At 70.0% G+C, this 17,546-nt stretch overlaps 4 protein-coding genes across 4 annotated transcripts; 1 reads left to right on the top strand and 3 right to left on the bottom strand.

Moving 5' to 3' along the window:
• Positions 1–178: 178 nt before the first annotated feature.
• Positions 179–8,518, bottom strand: OSBPL7 (oxysterol binding protein like 7). Its single transcript, XM_068418635.1, has 23 exons — positions 8,488–8,518; positions 7,434–7,634; positions 7,082–7,204; positions 6,927–6,980; positions 6,692–6,805; positions 6,484–6,603; positions 6,270–6,390; positions 6,083–6,186; positions 5,892–5,984; positions 5,667–5,796; positions 5,433–5,557; positions 5,127–5,207; positions 4,913–5,044; positions 4,278–4,368; positions 3,921–4,192; positions 2,791–2,928; positions 2,651–2,714; positions 2,497–2,575; positions 2,269–2,413; positions 1,024–1,165; positions 820–946; positions 617–739; positions 179–462 (listed from the first exon to the last, which is right to left on the bottom strand). Exons 2-23 carry the CDS (start codon positions 7,524–7,526, stop codon positions 354–356), a joined length of 2,580 nt encoding a protein of 859 aa, XP_068274736.1. The 5' UTR covers positions 7,527–7,634; positions 8,488–8,518; the 3' UTR covers positions 179–353.
• Positions 8,519–9,216: 698 nt separating this feature from the next.
• MRPL10 (mitochondrial ribosomal protein L10) lies at positions 9,217–11,330 on the bottom strand. The gene is made up of 5 exons (XM_068418810.1): positions 11,267–11,330; positions 10,955–11,124; positions 10,199–10,363; positions 9,912–10,056; positions 9,217–9,729 (listed from the first exon to the last, which is right to left on the bottom strand). The coding sequence occupies exons 1-5, from the start codon at positions 11,304–11,306 to the stop codon at positions 9,479–9,481; spliced, it is 771 nt and encodes a 256-aa protein (XP_068274911.1). The 5' UTR covers positions 11,307–11,330; the 3' UTR covers positions 9,217–9,478.
• Positions 11,331–11,563: 233 nt separating this feature from the next.
• LRRC46 (leucine rich repeat containing 46) lies at positions 11,564–14,453 on the top strand. The gene is given in 10 exon segments (XM_068419035.1): positions 11,564–11,605; positions 11,710–11,771; positions 11,773–11,810; positions 11,911–12,007; positions 12,102–12,210; positions 12,602–12,648; positions 12,827–12,936; positions 13,358–13,427; positions 13,743–13,903; positions 14,047–14,453. Coding segments are annotated over 10 exon segments (1,143 nt in total).
• On the bottom strand, positions 14,444–17,193 carry SCRN2 (secernin 2). The gene is made up of 8 exons (XM_068418664.1): positions 17,126–17,193; positions 16,602–16,773; positions 16,322–16,503; positions 16,036–16,235; positions 15,737–15,952; positions 15,420–15,585; positions 15,107–15,284; positions 14,444–15,007 (listed from the first exon to the last, which is right to left on the bottom strand). The coding sequence occupies exons 2-8, from the start codon at positions 16,770–16,772 to the stop codon at positions 14,849–14,851; spliced, it is 1,272 nt and encodes a 423-aa protein (XP_068274765.1). The 5' UTR covers position 16,773; positions 17,126–17,193; the 3' UTR covers positions 14,444–14,848.
• Between the last annotated feature and the right edge of the window lie 353 nt (positions 17,194–17,546).

The following is a 17,546-nucleotide window of genomic DNA, read 5'->3' as shown; positions in this document are numbered from 1 at the left end:
CGCGCACAGCCGGGGGGGCCGGAGGGGTCTGCCCACCCGCGGGCACCCCAGAGCCCCCTGCTCCCCCCCCGCAGTGAGCCAGGGACCCCGGTGTGGGTCCTGGTCACCCCCCGGGGGGGCACCCCCAGCCCCTGCCCCCAAGTGCCCCAGCCAGCCCCAAGGCTCTGCCCTGGGGTGGGGGGGGGGGTGGCACTGCCTGTGCCCCCCCTTTTTACATCACAGTTTTGCTTAAACACCAGCAAAACAGCTGGGGGGGGGTTTGCACCCACAGTGCTGGGGGGAGCAGCCCTGCTGCTGGGCACCACTGCTGTGATGAGCTGGGGGGGGGCTCAGCACCCCCGGGGTGGGGGTGGCTACCAGAGCACCGCGCTGTCCAGGTGGGCAAAGCCGGGGTCCAGGCGCAGCTTCCAGTAGGTGTTGTTGGTGACCCACGACTCCTTGCCGTTGGCATCCATCAGCCTCCTGGGGATGGGGGACAGGGGGGTCACCCCTGGGGATGCCATCAAGACCCCCCAGAGGGTCTCCCCCATTCCCTGAGAGCCCCGCATCCCCCTGAGCCATGGGGTGCCCCATGAATTGCCCCATACCCGACCCCCCGGACCCCCCCACCCCGGACCTGAAGAAGCGAGCCTGGTGCGTGATGTTGTTCTCCTCCATGACCCGCCGTCGGTCCCGCTGCAGCTGCTCGATCTGCCGCTTCTGCGTCTCGGCCGCCGCCACGTTGCCTTCCTCCAGGTACCTGGGGGGACAGGGCGGCCATCGCTGTCACGAGCTGGGGCAGCCTCAGCCCTCCCCGCTGCTGGGGGGGGTGCCGCTCACCGCTGGTCGGGCCGCAGGCGGGTGTCGGTGGAGGGCAGCACCCGCCGCAGCTCGGGCGTCAGCTCGTTCAGCTCCAGGGCAAACTGGGTGAAGCCGTAGTTCCTCTCGTGGTCACGGGGCATGGGGTCTGTGAGGGGGGGGGCACAGTGCTGAGACCCCCCCCCAGGGCGGGGTGTCCCCCCCCTACCCCGCCCCGGTCCTTACTGGCTCTCCAGACGCTCTGCCCCGGCGCCGGCCCCCGCTGCAGCCCCTCGTGCCACTTGCCCCCCAGGCGCTCCACCACCGCCCCGCTGCGGCTCAGCACGGCCCCCTGCACCTCGTTGGCCCCCGCGCCCCAGTACCGCGCCTGGGGGGACAGGGGGTGGGCGGGGCCGGGGGCGGGGCCATTGGGAAAGGGGCGGGGCTATGAGTGATGGGGCGGGGGCATTGGGATGGGGCGGGGCCACTGGGAAGGGGCGGGGCCCTGGGGACGGGGCCACTGGGAAAGGGGCGGGGCTATTGGGAAGGGGCGGGGCCATTGGGAAGGCGCAGGGCCATTGGGAAGGGGCAGGGCCACTGGGGAAGCGCGTGGCCAATGGGAAGGGGCGGGGCTATGAGTGATTGGGTGGAGTCATTGGTAAGGGCGGGGCCATTGGGAAGGGGGGGCCATTGGGAAGGGGTGGGGCCACTGGGAAGGGGTGGGGCTATGAGTGATGGGGCGGGGCCATTGGGAAGGGGCGGGGCCATTGGGAAGGGGCGGGGCCACTGGGGAAGCACGTGGCCAATGGGAAGGGGCGGGGCTATGAGTGATTGGGTGGAGTCATTGGGAAGGGGCGGGGCCACTGGGAAGGGGCGGGGCTATGAGTGATTGGGTAGAGTCATTGGGAAGGGGCGGGGCCACTGGGAAGGGGCGGGGCTATGAGTGATTGGGTGGAGTCATTGGGAAGGGGCGGGGCCACTGGGAAGGGGCGGGGCTATGAGTGATGGGGTGTGGCCATTGGGAAAGGGTGGGGCCAATGGGAAGGGGAGGGGCCACTGGGAAAGGGCTATTGGGAAGGGGCGGGGCCATTGGGAAGGGGCGGGGCCACTGGGGAAGCACGTGGCCAATGGGAAGGGGCGGGGCTATGAGTGATTGGGTGGAGTCATTGGGAAGGGGCGGGGCCATCGGGAAGGGGCGGGGCCCTGAGGGGCGGGGCCACTAGGAAAGGGGCGGGGCTATTGGAAAGGGGCGGGGCTATTGGAAAGGGGCGGGGCACCAACAGTATTTAGATGAGCATGTGGGTGAAGGGGGCCTGGCCACACCCGAGGGGGCGGGGCCAGGCAATGATTATGCAAATGGTGGAGTCAGTAACACACGGGAGGGCGGCGCTATGGGGTGGGCGGGGCCCAGGGAGTAAAGGGTGGGGCCAGGGAGTAGGGGGTGAGGGGTGGGGCTTGGGGGGCGTGGCTTGGGGGGGGTGGTGGCCCCACCTTGCAGAAGGTGACCTTGCAGTGGTAGGAGGCGTCGCGCGTGTTGCGGATGAGCACCTCGCCGTAGTGCTCGATCCAGCGCGGGCCGCTGAGGACGTTGTGGATGCACGTCGTCACCTTGTTCCACTCGAAGTGGTCCCCGGTCCTGCGGGCACCGCCGCACCGTCGGCACGGAGGGCGGCACGGCGCCGCCGCGGCACCGGGGGCCACCGGCCACGGGGGGCTCACCTGGGCAGCTGCACGTTGACGGTGCCCATGGGGACGATCTCCAGGGACTTGCCCCAGAATTTGTTCTTCCACCTCATGTCTGGGGGGGGGCAGGAGGAGGTGAGACCCCCCCCAGCCCCCTCGCGTGTCCCCCCAACACCCTCCTCGCACCCACCTTGCCAGAAGATGAAGTTGTCGGACTCGGCGTGGCAGGCGGAGATGGGGGGGTGGTGGCAGACCTGGCGGGAGAGAGAGGGACACGCCACCGCCCCGTCCGGTCCCGTCCCCGCTCCCCGGCCCCGCCGCCGTCCCCACCTGCTCGCTGATGAAGCGGAAGCCCCGGTCGGGCCGCACGCACTCGTAGGTCTCGCCCAGCACCGGGTTGAAGGGTTTGCTGCCCGCCCGGTAGTAGGTGGAGGCGTAGGCGGACACGGCGAAGGCGGCCACGTAAACCTGCCACCGCAGCCACCGCACCGCTGCCACCGCGCTCCGCCACCGTCCTCCAACTCCCCAAGTGTCCCCATGGCCCCCCCGAGCTCCCTCTGTGTCCCCTGAGCCCCCCGTGTCCCCCTAACCCCCGACCTTCCCTACTCTACCGTGTCCCCCACCTCCCTCGTGCCCTTCACGTCCCCATGCACCCCCTACCCCTGAAGTCCCTCTTGTCCCCTGAGACCCCTGTGCCCCCGTGCCCCCTAAATCCTCCAACTCCCCAAGTCCATGTCCTCAAGCTCCCCCATGACCCCCATGTCCCCCGTGTTCCCCGAGCCCCCCAATTCTCAAACTCCCCAAGTCCTCCCGTGTCCCCCCGAGCTCCCTCCATGTCCCCTAAACCCCAAACCTTCCCGAGCCCCCCGTGTCCCTCATGTCCCCGTGCCCTCGACCTCCCTGTGCCCCCCCTGCCCTCGACATCCCCCATGTCCCCCCGAGCTCCCTGTGCCCCCAAACCCCTGACCTTCCCGAGCCTCCCGTGTCCCCCATGTCCCCCGTGCCCCTAAAGTCCCTCATGTCCCCTGAGCCCCCCATGTCCCCCAAACCCCCGACCTTCCTGATCTCCACGTCCCCTCTCCCCCCCGCCCCCTTGACCCCCGAGCCTGTCGAGCCCCCCAAGACCCCGTGTCCCCAAAACCCCCGATCTTCCCAAGCCTCCTGTGTCCCCCACATCCCCCGTGCCCTCGACCTCCCCGTGCCCCCCCTGCCCTTGAATTCCCTCGTGTCCCTTAAACTCCCGACCCTCCCGAGCCCCCCTGATCCCCTGTGCCCTCCCTGCCCCCTTGACCCTCGATCCCCCCAAGTCCCCGTGTCCCCAAAACCCCCGATCTTCCCAAGCCTCCCATGTCCCCCACATCCCTTGTGCCCTCGACCTCCCCGTGCCCCCCCTGCCCTCGTGTCCCTCCCGAGCCCCCCACGTCCCCTGTGCCCCCCCATGCCCCCCTCACCCCCCTCACCAGGCGCTGGCGGGGGTCGCGGGCGCGGCTGGCCCGGTCCAGCAGCCCGCTGTACTCCAGCTCCTCGCACAGGCGCTGGAGCGTGTTGAGCGGCTCGTTGAGCTGGACGGGCAGTGCCACGCGGGACAGGTCCTTCCCCACGCTGCTCCGCAGCAGCCCCCACAGGCTCACGTCCCCCGGGGGCGCGGGGGGGGCCGGCAGGCAGCTTCTCCGCCGTGGGTCCGGCCCCGGCAGCTCCAGCGGCTCCGTGGGCAGCACCGGGCCCTCCGTTCCTGCCGGGCACCGGGCGGTGGGGTGGAGCTGCCCCCCCCCCCCAAATCTCCCCGGTGCCCTCCGCGGTGCCCCCTCTCCCTGTACCTGTCGGGGGGCGGCCCGGCCCCCCCGGCTCGGCCCCGTCCTCGCAGGCGCTGGTGGTGGCCTCGCTGATGCACGACTCGGCGTCCGAGGGCTGGGGAGGCGCAGGGGACCGTCGGCGGCTTCGGGGGTCCCGGGAGGTGGAGGGGGTCTGGGGGGGGGGGTGCCCCACCGGGGGCGGGGGGGAAGGAGGGGCAGGGTCCCCCCGGGAGGATGGGATGGGATCAGGGGGTGGGGGGGGCCAGGACGGGGCAGGGGTGGTGGGTACCAGTGGGACTCAGAAGTGGGGAGCGGGGTGGGGGGGGCACCGGCAGCACCCGGCCCCCGCCACCGGGGTCAGAGACTGCAGAGACCCCGAGCGCCCGGAGTAGGGGGGCTATGGGGGGCTGCAGGGGACACGGGGGGTGGGGGGGGCACAGGGAGCCAGGGGGCTACAGGGGCTGGGGGGGACGTGGGAAGCGGGGGGGGCGGCTCCCGGGCTGGCTAACAGAGAGGGGACGGGGGAGAGAGAACGGAGAGATGAACCCAGAGCAGCAGCAGGAGGGGGACAGCGGTGGGGGGCTGCAGAGACCCCCCCCCGCCCCAGCAGAGCCCCCCCACCCTGGGCATGGCCCCACCCCCAGCCGAAGCCCCCCCACCTCGTTCTCCGAGGAGCTGGCCGAGAGGAAGACCTCGCAGGCGTCAAAGAACTCGGTGTGCGAGTCGGCCAGCGAGACGATGCTGCGGTTGGAGAGCTGCTGCTCCCGCGCCTTGGCCGGCAGCGTGTCGGGCTGCGGGGACAGCCACCGCCTCAGCCCCCCCACCCCACGGGGGGCACCCTGACCCCCCCACCCCATCCCGGCTCCCCCTGACCTCATCGGGGTGCAGCGAGGCGAAAGAGTCCAGGGTGGTGTCGGAGGAGACAGAGAGGGAGTGGAAGCGGCGCGGGGCGGGCTGTGGGGGCAGGGGGACGCTGAGCCGAGCCCCCCCACCCAACCTGCCCCTTCCAGCCAGTGTGGGGCTGATAGGGAGGGGGGGATCGCCCCACTGCTGCCTGAGCACCCAGCCTGAGACCCTGCCAACTTGCTGCACCCACCAGCACCCCAACAGCAACAACCCCTGAGCCCCAGCAGCACCCAAAGCCGGGGCAGCCCTGCCCGGTCCCCCGTGATCCCTCACCCCGGCGTTGCTGGCGCTGCCCGGGCGCGGGGCCGAGCGCCGCCGATCCAGCGCCTGCCGCATCTCCTCCAGACGGGCCCTCTCGGCCATCAGCACAGCCACCACGCTGCTGAGCGAGCCATGAACTGCCGGGACACACGGGCAGGCGGTCAGGCTGCGGCACAGCACCCCAGCACCCGCCCTGCCGCTGCCGGGACCCCCGGCAGGGCTCAGCCCCCCCCCACCCCATCCCACCTTTCTGGGCCAGGACCCAGAAGCTCCTCTGCAGCTGGCTGTACTCGGGGGGGAGGCTGAAGGGCAGCTGGGTCTGCGATGGCTCCAGGTAGCGCGAGAGGTTGGGGACGGAGCCGTGCAGGCGGCCCACCTGCGTGGGGGGGACGTGGGGGTCAGCAGGGCCCCGGGGGGGCTCCGTCCCCGGGCAGCGGCTCAGCCGGCGGCACGACACCCGGTCACCCTCACCCTGCCGATGGTGTCATCCTTGGCAAAGCTCTGGGTGCACCAGATCTTGGTGGTCCTCCTGCCCTTCTTGGGCCTCTCTGCGGTGGCCGAGGGCTGTGAGCAAGAGCAGGGGCTGCAGCTGGACCCTCCCCAGGAAAAGGGGGGGGTCGCTGGGTGATGCTCAGCCCCGCACCCACCGCTGCCCCGCTCACCTGGCTGCCGGCGATGAGGGGGGCCGAGGGGATGCGGTGCAGGGCCTCCAGGCTCTGGAGCATGCCCGTCAGCTCCTGCAGCTTTGCCTGGCACTCCAACAGCTCTGCGATGGGCACAGAGCCCGGTCAGGGAGGGGGGGACGGGGCACCCCCTCCTGCCCCGCACATCCCCTCCCACCCCGCTCACCGGCGGAGCAGCGCTCCAGCCCCTCGCTGTCCTTCAGCCAGGCGTTCACCTTGTCCCGGGAGCTGGCGAGGGTGGAGAGGGCAGGGGCACTGCCCGAGGGCAGGATCCTCGTCCACGGGCCCTGCAGCGGGGGAGAAGGGGCATCGCCGGAGCTGCCATCAGGAGCCCCGCGCCCGGATGCTGCCTCGCGTCGCCACCCCGAGGTGCCACCCACCTGCGCGTTGGTGGGGGTCCTCCCCGTGGGACCCCCCCCGGGGCAGGGCTCGGGCCTCTCGCCCTGGTGATGGGAGCAGAGGCTGCTCACCCAGCTGGTGAAGAGCTCCGGGGACTTGATCTGTGGGACAGGGGCAAGTTGGGGTGGTGGGGACTTGGGTGGGGGGGATCCATAGCCCCCCCGTCCTGGCTACGGCCCCCACCATCACCTTGAGGTGGTAGATGTTCTCCTCCGTGTCCAGGTCGACCCTCTGCGCCTTCTTATTGACAGACATGACGGACTGACGGACGTCGATGGCTCCGTGCAGTTTGCCCTTGAGGACCTGGGGGAGCCCAGGGACCCCTGTCAGGGGGAAGAGCCCCTTCCTCATGCGGGCCATGGGGGTCTCCCCCGCCCCGAGCACTCGGGGAGGCTGCACGGACGCGGCCCAGCCCCACACTCACGTCCTGGCGCGTGGTGGCGTATTTCAGGATGCCGTTTTCCAGCACAAAGTACCTCTGGGGACAGAGAGGGACGGTTGTTTTGGGGAGCAGAGACTGGTCCCCGCAGCCTCCCTGTCCAGCGGCCCAAATGGCCAGTGCCAGCTCTGCCCCGTTACCTTGTGCCAGCCCCTCAGGGGCCATTTCCTCTTCTTGAGCAGGTAGCCCTCGTGCCGCTGCGGCTCCCCGCCTGGGCTGCCCCATGCACGTGGCTCCTCCACCACCTCCCAGCTCTCTGAGCCCTGCCGGGGGTGGGGGTCAGCGTGGGGGTCCCTCAGCACCAGGGGCAGACGGGGTGCTCTCCACCTTGTCCCCAGGTACAGACACTTGGTACCCCCAGGGAACGGGGCATCTCTGTATCACCCTTCCTAAAGCAGGGCGAGCCCCCCCGAGCCCCCATAGCCCCCCCGGGCCAGCCTGCGTGCACCACAGGGGTCCTGCTGAGCCCCCCCAAGCCCCCAGCCCCCCAACCTGCTGAACGCTGCTGTGCTTGGAAGACACGGTGCTGTTGGAGCGCGACAGGGCCCTTTTCGGAGAGGACGGGTCCTTCTCGTGGCTGCCCATGGCCGGCGAGCGGAGGGGTCCGAGGGGGGTGGGCCGACCCCCCCCTCCCGTCTGTGCTGAGGGGCTGGGGGCCGAGCTCGGCCGTCACAGCCGGGGCAGTGGGAGCCACTGTGAGGAGGGGGTGTGAGATCAGGGAGCCTGTGGGGGCATCGCTCTCCCTGCCTGCACTTTTCCTGCCCTACCAGACGCCCACATCCCTTCCCTCATGGGGACAAGGGGTAGGGGGGATCCTCCTGCCCCCCGGGAGCCTCGCACATGTCTGCGGCTGGGACCCAGAAGCTTCTGCGTGTGATGGAGCCTTCGACCCACTCAGCCTTATCTCGCCTCCGCCGCCCGCCCGGCGGGTCCAGAGTCCGGCCCCGCTCCCGCTCTGTCACCCCATGGACTCGGTGCCACGGGGCAACCCCGTGGCGGGCACAGCCGGGAGGGTGACCCGGGGTACAGAGATTGGGAGCAGCCCCCGTCCGTCCCGGCACCCCCGAGCCAGGACACAGCCCCCCCAAAACCCCCTCCTGGCAGGGTGTTCCCTTTGCCCTTCCCAATTACAGGAGGGGGAAACTGAGGCACAGGGAAGCCCCCCGCATCACCCCGACCTTGCCAGCCCCCGTCCAGCGCTGTCCCTTCCAGGGGACCCGGATATCCCGGTATCCCGGGATAACCCCGGCACCGGTAACCGCTGCACCGACAGCCACAGCACCACAGCCCGGCCCCCCCCCCGCCCTGCCCGGCTTGGCAGCGAGGGGACCCCTCCCCGGGTGCTACCGGAGGGCTGGACTGACCCTCCCCGCACGGCAGCGGGGCTGCGCCGGTGCCCCCGGGGGTCCCCAGCCGCCTGCAGCCCCCACCGCGGGGGGGGCACAAAGCCCCTGCCCGCCCCGGGCAGGGCACGGCCTCGGGCACGACCCCCGGCAAAGCCCACCCCGAGCCACCCCCCAGCCCGGGCCGGGTCCCCGGTGCTCACCTGGGCGGCCGGGGCCGGTCGCATCCTGCCCGGCGGCTGCAGGAACCGGAACACGGAAGGAGGCGGAGGCGCCAGAACGGAGCCGCTCGGTTCTGCCCCCTGCACCGTGGAGGACCGGAGCCGCCAGCGCCGGGGGCCTGCCGGGACACCGGCACCCCCCAGGACACCGGCACCCCTCCCCGGGGCACCGGGACCCCCCCGCGTCCCGAGCACGGACCCCCGCGGACCCCCGGTCAGCACCGGGGACAGCTCCGCCGCGGACCCCGCCCGCTGGACAGCTCCGCTCCGCTCCGGTACCGGGGTCGGGGGTCTCCTCCCGGCTGCGCCTCCTCCACCCCCCCCAGCCCACGGAACAAGGGTCACCCACGAGCTCTGCCCACTCGGGGCGAGGGTACCCCGGCAGAGGCAGCCCCTCGTGGGGGTCCCGGGGCTCAAACCACCCCCCGGGGGTCCTGGGGCTCAAACCACCCCCCGGGGGTCCTGGGGCTCACACCCCTGAGCCCCCTCCCAGGATTTTCCACCCCCCTATACCCCTCTGCTCTCTGCTCCAGCACCCCAGAGCAGCGCCTGGCCTCGGGGGGGCAGGCACCCACCACCCACCCCTCAAATTCAAGACGAGGCCTCCAGCATCTCCCCCAGCACACAGCTCGCTTTAATGGAGAGGACAGCGATCCTACAGACACAGCTGGGTCAGTGCTCCAGCGCAACCCCCCCTGTGCCACCCCCATTCCCAGAGCACCCCCCCATCCTCCCCGCCACGCTCTGCCTCCTCCGGTCGATCGCCGCGACCCCACGGCGCCCAAAACGCAGCCAGGACGTTCCGGTGCGGGGAGCAAAGGGAAGGGCCAGGGCTCCCCGGAGGGGCTGGTGGTACCGCAGGGCACTCAGTCCCACCACTGGCTGCCCGCTCGTGGCCAGACCGCTGATCTCTGACCCCCCCCAACCGCAGCCGGTGAAGGAACCGACTCCCAGACAGCACCGGGGGCCAGCGTCACTGAGCACCCGAGCTCTGGGCAGGGCCGGGCTCGGCCGGGCTCCCCGTCTCCCCATCCCGCAGCCGGCGGATGTGCTGGTCCAGGAGAGCCGTGAGGTGTGCGGAGCCGCGCTGGAGCAGGGAGGACATCTGGGAGGGCAGGAGAGCCAGGGCACCCACTGCCTGGCCCTGGGCAGCCTCCAGCGAGGGCAGCTTGGCGAAGTTCTCCACTCCCCGCCTGCTCAGGATGGTGTCGTCGATGCAGGCACCTGGAAGAGAGGAGCAGAGCTGAAGGGACGGTGTGCCAGAGCCAGAGCCCGCTCATCTTCCACAGGCGCACAAGGAAAGGCTCCTGCAGGCAGGACTCCCACCCCTCGCCGTCCATCCCCTGGACACGACAGCGACCCCGCAGACGCAGCTCCCTCAGCGGGGACGCGGGGCAGGCTCTCACCCAGGAGGTTGATCTGCGGCACCCCCTTCAGCACCCGCAGCATCTCCTTCACCTTCGTCTCCTGGCTCACCAGCAGGATGTTGCGCGCCACGAAGAGAGGGAGGAGATTCTTGTACTTGGACTGCGACAGCACGGGCCTGACTATCTGGGGGAGAGAGCTCTCAAAACGAAGCGGGGGAGCAGGGAGGCTGCTCTTCACCCCCGCTGCCACCACACGGTCGTCCCACCTCTCCTCCACCTTCCCCCTGCCACCACACCAGGATCTGCCCTGGCAGCTCCATCCCTACCTCATTCAGGACGAACTTGACCTCGATGTTGTGCTTTCGGAGGTAGTGCCTCATCATCACCACGTCCTCGCCGGGCATGGAGTTGTACTGACAGACGGCGATCATCCGATTGTCCCGGAACACCTCCTCCACCTGCCGCCGCAGCAGCCGCACGTAACCGTTGTCCTGAGGGAAGCGAGCAGCGATGGGCCACAGGGGCAGGGGCGATGGCTGCCACCTCCCCCAACTCCGACCCTGCAAACGGACCCACTGCCGCGAGAAGCTGCCACGGATTCGGGACGGGCCGTGGGACTGCATGGATTCGGGACGGGACCCACGGATTCACAGAATCAACCAGGTTGGAAGAGCCCTCTGGGATCATCGAGTCCAACCGTTGCCCTGACACCACCATGGCAACTAGACCAGGGCACTAAGTGCCATGTCCAGGCTTTTCTTAAACCCCTCCAGAGATGGTGACTCCACCACCTCCCTGGGCAGCCCCTTCCAATGGCTAATGACCCTTGCTGAGAAGAAATGCTTCCTAATGGCCAACCTGACCCTCCCCTGGCCAAGCTTGAGGCTGTGTCCTCTTGTCCTAGCGCTAGTTTCAGGACTAGGATTCGGGACAGGACGGCTGACCCCGCAGCGGGGCTGTCCCGGGGCTCCGCACCGCACCCCGTGTCACATCCCCAGAGCAGAGCACAAGGACACTGAGGCCCCACAGCCCCACACCCACACGCCAGAAACACTCCCTCCTCGCGGTAATTAATTAATTACCTCCTCGCGCGTTTCCTTCGCGGGGGGCAGGCAGCGCGGCGGGACGGCCGGCCGCGGGGCCAGGTACTCGGTGACGGCCATGAGCTTCTGGCGCTGGAAGTGCATGGCCTTCCAGTGCCGGGTGACGGCCTTGGAGCCGCGGCGGACGAGGCGCAGGGCGGGCAGCCAGCCTGCGGGGAGCGGGCACGGGGCGGCGCTCAGGGCCGGCGCCGGGGCCCCGGGCCGCGGGTACGGCCAGGCCGGGCCGCACGCACACGCCCGCCCCCGCCCCATCCCCGTGGAGGCCCCCGGCCCCGGTGACGAGCCCCTCACCCCGCCGCCACGGCGTGACCGCTCCGCTCAGCGCCGCCATCTTTGCCGCGGGAGCGCAAAGGCTTGTGGGGAGGTGGAGGACCCGCCTCGCCCCTCCGCCCCGCCCCTTCCGGCGCCGCCCGTCTCCTAGCAACGGGCACGCTGCGGCCTGCACCGCCCCGCCGAGCCCGGGTCCCCCCGGGCGCCCGGCCCCAGCCCGGGGGTCCCGGTGACCCCCTCCGGCCCCAACCCGGGGGTCCCTGCACCGCAGCCTGAGGAGCCTGGTCCCGGTGACCTCCCCGCTGGGGTCCCAGCCCCATGGTCCCCCCAGGCCCTGGGGTGTCTCTGCCCCACCTGGGGGTCCCAGCACTGAACCGCCCCAGCGCAGCAGCCCTGTTCCCACCGCCCCTCCCAGCCCACAGGTTTCTGCCCCCCATTGCCTCAGCACCCCTCCTCTTGCACAGAGCAGTGGGGCCAGCCCAGCCCCACCCAAGGGCCCAAGGAAGGGACAAGGACCCAGACCACCCCCCTGCCATGGCTGGGCAGGAGGAGACCCTGCCTGGGGGTGAGTGAGCCATCGTGGGGCCTGCTCATGTGTCAAGCTGGGGGGTGTGGTGGGGCTGGACCCCGCTGGCCTGGGCCCCGACACTCTGGGTTTCCCACAGGCCATGAGCAGGCGTCCCCCGGGGTGACCCTCACCGACAGCCTCGTCGCCACGAGGTACCTGCCTCGGCTGGTGGAGCCCCTGCAGCCAGAGCGCAGGTGAGGACCCGCACAGAGCCCACCTCCACCCCCCAGGCTGGCAGGGAGGGGTCTCTGCGCACAAAGGACACCCCGAGCACTCACCTTCCTCTAGATCCATGGAGCTGGTGTCACTTTCGACCATCCGCCTGGACCGGGAGAACATCCGTGCTATCGGGAGGCTCCAGAGCCTGCGGAAGATTCACAGCCTCTACCTGCAGCAGGTAAGGCACCACCAGGGAGATGAGCCCTTGTCCTGCGGGTAAAGGCCTCCTCAGGGGGACCAAAAACACCCCCAGTTCTGCTCCAGGGCTTTGCCTCCCCACATGACCAGAGGGGCTGGCAGCGGTCCCCTCTGATAACAGTGCCACCAACCGAATTTGAGCGAGGGTCTGGCGTGAGCCCTTCAGTATTTTTCAAACCCCCATGAGGAGCCTTAGGGTCCCCCTGAACTCTGCCGGGCTCCCCGTGCCATCACAGCCCCATCCGCTCTCCGTAAAACTCCCGTGGCAGTGGTGGCACGTGCTGTTGTCCCTGTGAGGTCGGAGCAAGCCTGAGGTGCTCCCAAAGTCTGATTTTTCACGCAGCGAATTGCTTTTATTTTTTTTTTTCCAGAACCAAATTGAGAAGATCGAGAACCTGGGCTGCTTTCCCAACCTGCGGTACGGGCAGCTCCTGTCCCCAAGGACATCGCTTTCCGTGGTCAGAGGAGAGCGGGGCTCCCTCCTTCCCTTGGCAGAGCTGGGGGGTTGGAGACACAGCCCCTGACAGCCTGGTGCTGCTGGCTCTGACCTTGGGGGCCGTGGCGTCCCCCCCGCCTCACACCACTGTGCTCTGCAGGTTCCTCTCCCTGGCTGGAAACCGCATCCGCAGAGTGGAGAACCTGCAGCCCCTGCGACACCTCCGCGTCCTGGACTTGTCCCACAACCAGATACAGACGCTGGACCCAGGTGGGAGGCAGGAACGGGTCTGGACGTGGCCTGGGTCTGCCTGAGACGTGCCTCCGGTAGCGGGGAGACGCCGGCAGACCCTTGGGCTCCTCCCGTGGGTGAATTTTGGTAGAAGAGGGAGGGACAGAGGGATAATACCTCCCTCCCTCCCTTCCTCTGTAGCCACCAGGCCCTCTGCTTGCAGAGGGGAGTGAGAAAGGGAAGGGTGAGGGCCTGGGAAGGGGAAAACCCTCCGTTCACACACAGGAGTGCGTGCAACACACATTCCCACCCTCCCTGCCTCAGTTTCCCCAGCTGCAAGGTGAAAGGCTGCTTCCCACGGTGGGGCTGTCCCCTCGGGAGTGGGTGAAGAGCTGCGGGAGGTGAGGGGGGGCTCAGGCCCCTTCTCAGCACCTTTCTGCCTCCCCTTTGATCTCTGCAGACGAGCTGCCCCGCAGCCTCCGGCTCCTCAACTTAACGGGAAACGAATGCACCCACCAGCCCGGGTACAGGTGGGTCAGGGGAGCTTGCAGGGGACAGCAGAGGGGGAGGACAAGTCCCCCAAACCATGCAAGCCCCTCAGCAGGGTACATCCCCCCCCCAAATATCAAATACAGCCTGAGCTCCCCCCACCCAAACCCCAGAAATCTGAATCTCTGCCCTCCACCCAGGTCAGGCTGTGGGGTGGGCTGTGCAGAGCGGTGCTGGGGGGGGCACAGTGCCGGGGGGACGCGGTGCCAGGGGGTTCAGTGCCACCCCAACCCGCTCAAGCCCCGAGGCGATGCTGCATGGTGGGGGAACATCTGCTCTTCCTTCGGTGCTTGCAGGGAGCTGGTGGTGGGAGCCCTGCCCCACCTCCTGAAGCTGGACACCCAGCCCATCCGTGGCAGCGTGGGCAAGGAAGAGGAGGAAGGAGGCTCTTCCAGCAGCGAGGATGAAGACAACGAGCCGCTCTCTGAGCTGAGCGGCCCTTTCACTGCAGGCAAAGGTGCCCGCACTGAAGCAGGACACGTCGCACGCTGGGGGCTGAATCAGGCCAGTCCCTCTGTCCCCAAGGGTGACAGGAGTGGCAGGGAGCCTGGGTGGCCATGCCAGGGCTCCGGTAATTCTCCCTCCCTCCATCCCCAGCAGATTTCTTCACGGATCTGCACCGGGAGCTGGCCGGGCGCTCGCGGCGGAGGCGGAGGGAGGCACTGAAGGAACACCGGGCCCGTCTGGAAGAGCTGGAGGAGCTGCGGAAGCATCGGGGTCTGCTGCTGCCTCCCGCGCCGCCGAGCCCAGGCAGGGCAGGAGCAGCCCGCGACAAGGCCCCACGACCCAGGCGGTCTCAGCCCTGTCCCCCAATGAAGCCGGGGACACGGCTGCCACCCCTGCCAGGACCCAGCGGGCAGCACGCCTGCCCCCAGCCCCAGCGAGCTCCTGGCGGGAGCCAGCCCCGCACCAAGGCCCTGCAAGGGGAGACTCGCACCAAAGCAGCAAGAAATAGTCATTTACCCCAAATACCCCCCACCAGGACGGCACCACACAGTCAGCATTAAAGCCTCTTTATTCCTACACCAACCTGCCTGTCTGTCACGGAGCCCCCAGCCCCAGCGGGGCCAGGCACGGGCAGCTCTGCCTGATGGTGGGAAAAAACACGCGGGGCTGCGGGCAGGACCCCAAATGCCGCTCCACGTCCCTCTCCTTCCCCCTGCACCCGCGTTTCAGGCCATGGTGACCTCTCAAAAAGTGCCAATTCCTCTGGGGCAAGGCAGGGGGCTGGAGGCTCCGCACCCCCAGGCAGGGCTGGAGATGCCGGTCGAGCCGCTCCCCACCGCGCCGGCAGCGGCAGGAGGAGGCGAGGAGCCGGGGCCGGGCACCAGGAAGGTTTTCTCATCCTCTAGCCAGGAGCAATGCTGCAGGGGGGGGCTGAGCCCACCCACCTGCGCGGGGTTTACGTGTAAAACTTCATCTCTGCCTCCACACAGTCGAAGAAGAGGTCGGCCAGCTCCTCCGAGCTGGGGGCCACCGTCCCCCCCAGCAGCTCGTTCATCCCCTCCAGGCCCTGCTTCTCCAGGTCCCGCAGCGTCTGCAGGAGCTCCTGGCCCCGCTCCTGGTGGGGTCGGGGAGGGGGGAGAGCTGAGCCCGGGTGCGCTCAGGGAATTCGAGGGCCTCCCACCTCACCGGGGGGCTGGGGAAGGGTCTGCGGTACCTGGTCCCTCTCCATCAGCTCCAGCGCTGCCTCGTGCCGGCGGTAGAGCTCGTGCCGCCGATCGACCGCGCTCTGGAACCGCGGGATCTGCTTGGCGGGGTCGTCACGGAAGGTGGGAGATGTCACCTGCGGCACGGGCTTGATGCCGGCCACGAAAATGAAGGGCTTGAAGACGGACCTGCCGGAGAGGAGCACCGGGGCCTGGGACCAGCCAGCGCGAGGATGCTGCTCCCCGGGGATGCTCAGCCCAGGGCACGGCTCTGCCCTGTCCCCGTCACCCCCAGAGCGGGGCTGTCCCCCTCGGCATCCTCACCTGGACGGGTCAGGGGTGGCCGTGAAGAAGTGGACGCAGGGCAAAGCGGGGTCCCGGGGCAGCACGGACACCATGCTGCCCGCCGTGCGGAAGCCCTCCGAGTCCACGCAGATCCCGCTGGCCTTGTCCCGCAGGATGGCCATGAACGTCTCCGCCGTGATGTGACCTGGCAGGAGAGGCAAAGCCACGTCACCACGGGCTGCCGCGGCCACGGGGAGCACGGAGAAGCCAAGGGGAGCTGTGGGTGGCCATCCCCATCCCCTGTCCCCATCCCTTGCCCCCCATCCCCTGTCCCTGTCCCCTGTCCCCGTCCCCACCTGCGTGCTGCTGCAGCAGCTCCTTGCCGGCGCGGTAGCGGGCCTTGGCAGCCTGCATGCGGGCGGGCTGCTGCGTCAGGGAGAAGACCTCGGTGAAGCTGAACTCGCCGTCCCCGCTCCACCAGCCCTGGCTGCGGGCTCGCTGCCGCAGCCCCGCGTGCTCGGCCGTGATCTCCCTCCCGATGCTGAGCTGGTTGGAGATGTTGCGGCTGCCCTCTGCCAAGGCCGGAGCGGGGTCAGGCTGGGGTGGGGGGGACACAGGGCTCCCCATCCTCCCAGTACAACCAGCGCCTGCTCACCTCGGATCTGCTGGGCTGCCCAGTACCGGCCGGCCGTCTCCAGCACCCAGGCCTCGGCGCGGTCAGCGAGCAGGAAGGTGTTGTGGTAGACGAAGGGCACCGGCTCCTCCTTGCAGCTCCCGCCCTGGCCGTAGCGCTCCAGCAACGCCGTGATCACCTCCAGGGCCTCCCGGGCAGAGCTGCCCCGCTCCAAACCCAGCCTGCCACGCCGGCAGCACCCCGTCAGCCAGCGGTGCGGCACGGGGCGACCAGGGCAAGGAGGGGGGGGACACGACACCGTCCTCACCTCACCAGGTCCATCCCCAGCAGCGCCTCGTCCTCGCCCAGGGGCTCGCGGGTCCAGACGCCCTCGTTGCCCACGCAGACGCCGTGTTCGTTGGCGCCCATCTCGGCACCCCACAGCCAGGCGGGACGGCTCAGCACCACCGCGTGGGTCCTCTCCGCCTGCTCGATCTCCAGGTAGGTGCACTGCGGTGAGTGGGGGGGGTCAGGGAGCAGGCGCTGAGACCTGGCACGCTCGGTGCACCCTCCGTGTAGCCACCCCAGTCCCAGCACGGTCTCATCACCTGGACTTTGTCCCCGGGACGGTGGACGGCGGCGGGGACGTAGACGACCTCCTGGACCTCGTGCCGCGGCCGGTCGGCGTTCTTGCCGAAGATGACGGCGGGCGCCGCGGTGTGCGGTGGCAACGCCACGAAGCAGTCGCAGGACGAGGGCGCGGGATCCCACCCCGCCATCCTAAACCGGGCGGAGGGCACGGGGGCACCGAGGGGGACGTCACTCCCTTGTCCCTGTCCTGGATGTGTCCCCAGGGTCCCTTCGGGGCTGACAGATGTGGGGACACGAGGGAGGGTCTTGGGGGATGATGTGGTCCCTGGATCTGGGGGGGGACATCAGGGACCCCATCCCGGGGGGCACCTCCTGCCCCCGGGACCCCGCAGCTCTTCATCGACCCCAGACGTCCGCCCGCACAGCCCCGGTAACCGCGACCCCCCTGCACCGACCGGGGACGGACCCCCGCCCGCACAGCCCCGGTAACCGCGACCACCCCGCACGAACCCCCTCCCCGGGATCCCCCGGCCCCGCGGACCTGCCGCTGATTCCGCACCGCCGCCGCTGCCCGGTCCCGGTCCCGCCCCCCCCGTCCCGCCCCGTCCGGGCGACGGCGGCGCCCCGTGGCCGGAGGCCGCACGGCGGCAGCGGGCGGGGACCGGCACCGGCACCGGCACTGGCACCCCCGCGGGGCGGAGGGCGACCAGACCCCAGAGGAGCCCGGGGACGGGGGTCCCAGCTCCCCCCCGTGGGGCAGGGACGGGACGGGGGACCTGCGTATGAGCTGGAGGGGTCCCGTGGGGCAGAGCCCCCCGTGGGCAGCACCCTCGTGGGTAGGACCCCCGTGGGCAGCACCCTCGTGGGCAGCACCCCCCGCAGCCCGCCCCGCCCCGCGGTATGCAGGCAGACCTGCCGGGCAGCACCCTGCCCCCGGGGGGGGCACCCTGGGCACCCGCCTG

Source organism: Nyctibius grandis, chromosome 26 (assembly GCF_013368605.1).
Source record: "Nyctibius grandis isolate bNycGra1 chromosome 26, bNycGra1.pri, whole genome shotgun sequence".
NCBI classification, from domain to species: domain Eukaryota; kingdom Metazoa; phylum Chordata; class Aves; order Nyctibiiformes; family Nyctibiidae; genus Nyctibius; species Nyctibius grandis.
This window is presented reverse-complemented; position numbering and strand designations above follow the sequence as displayed.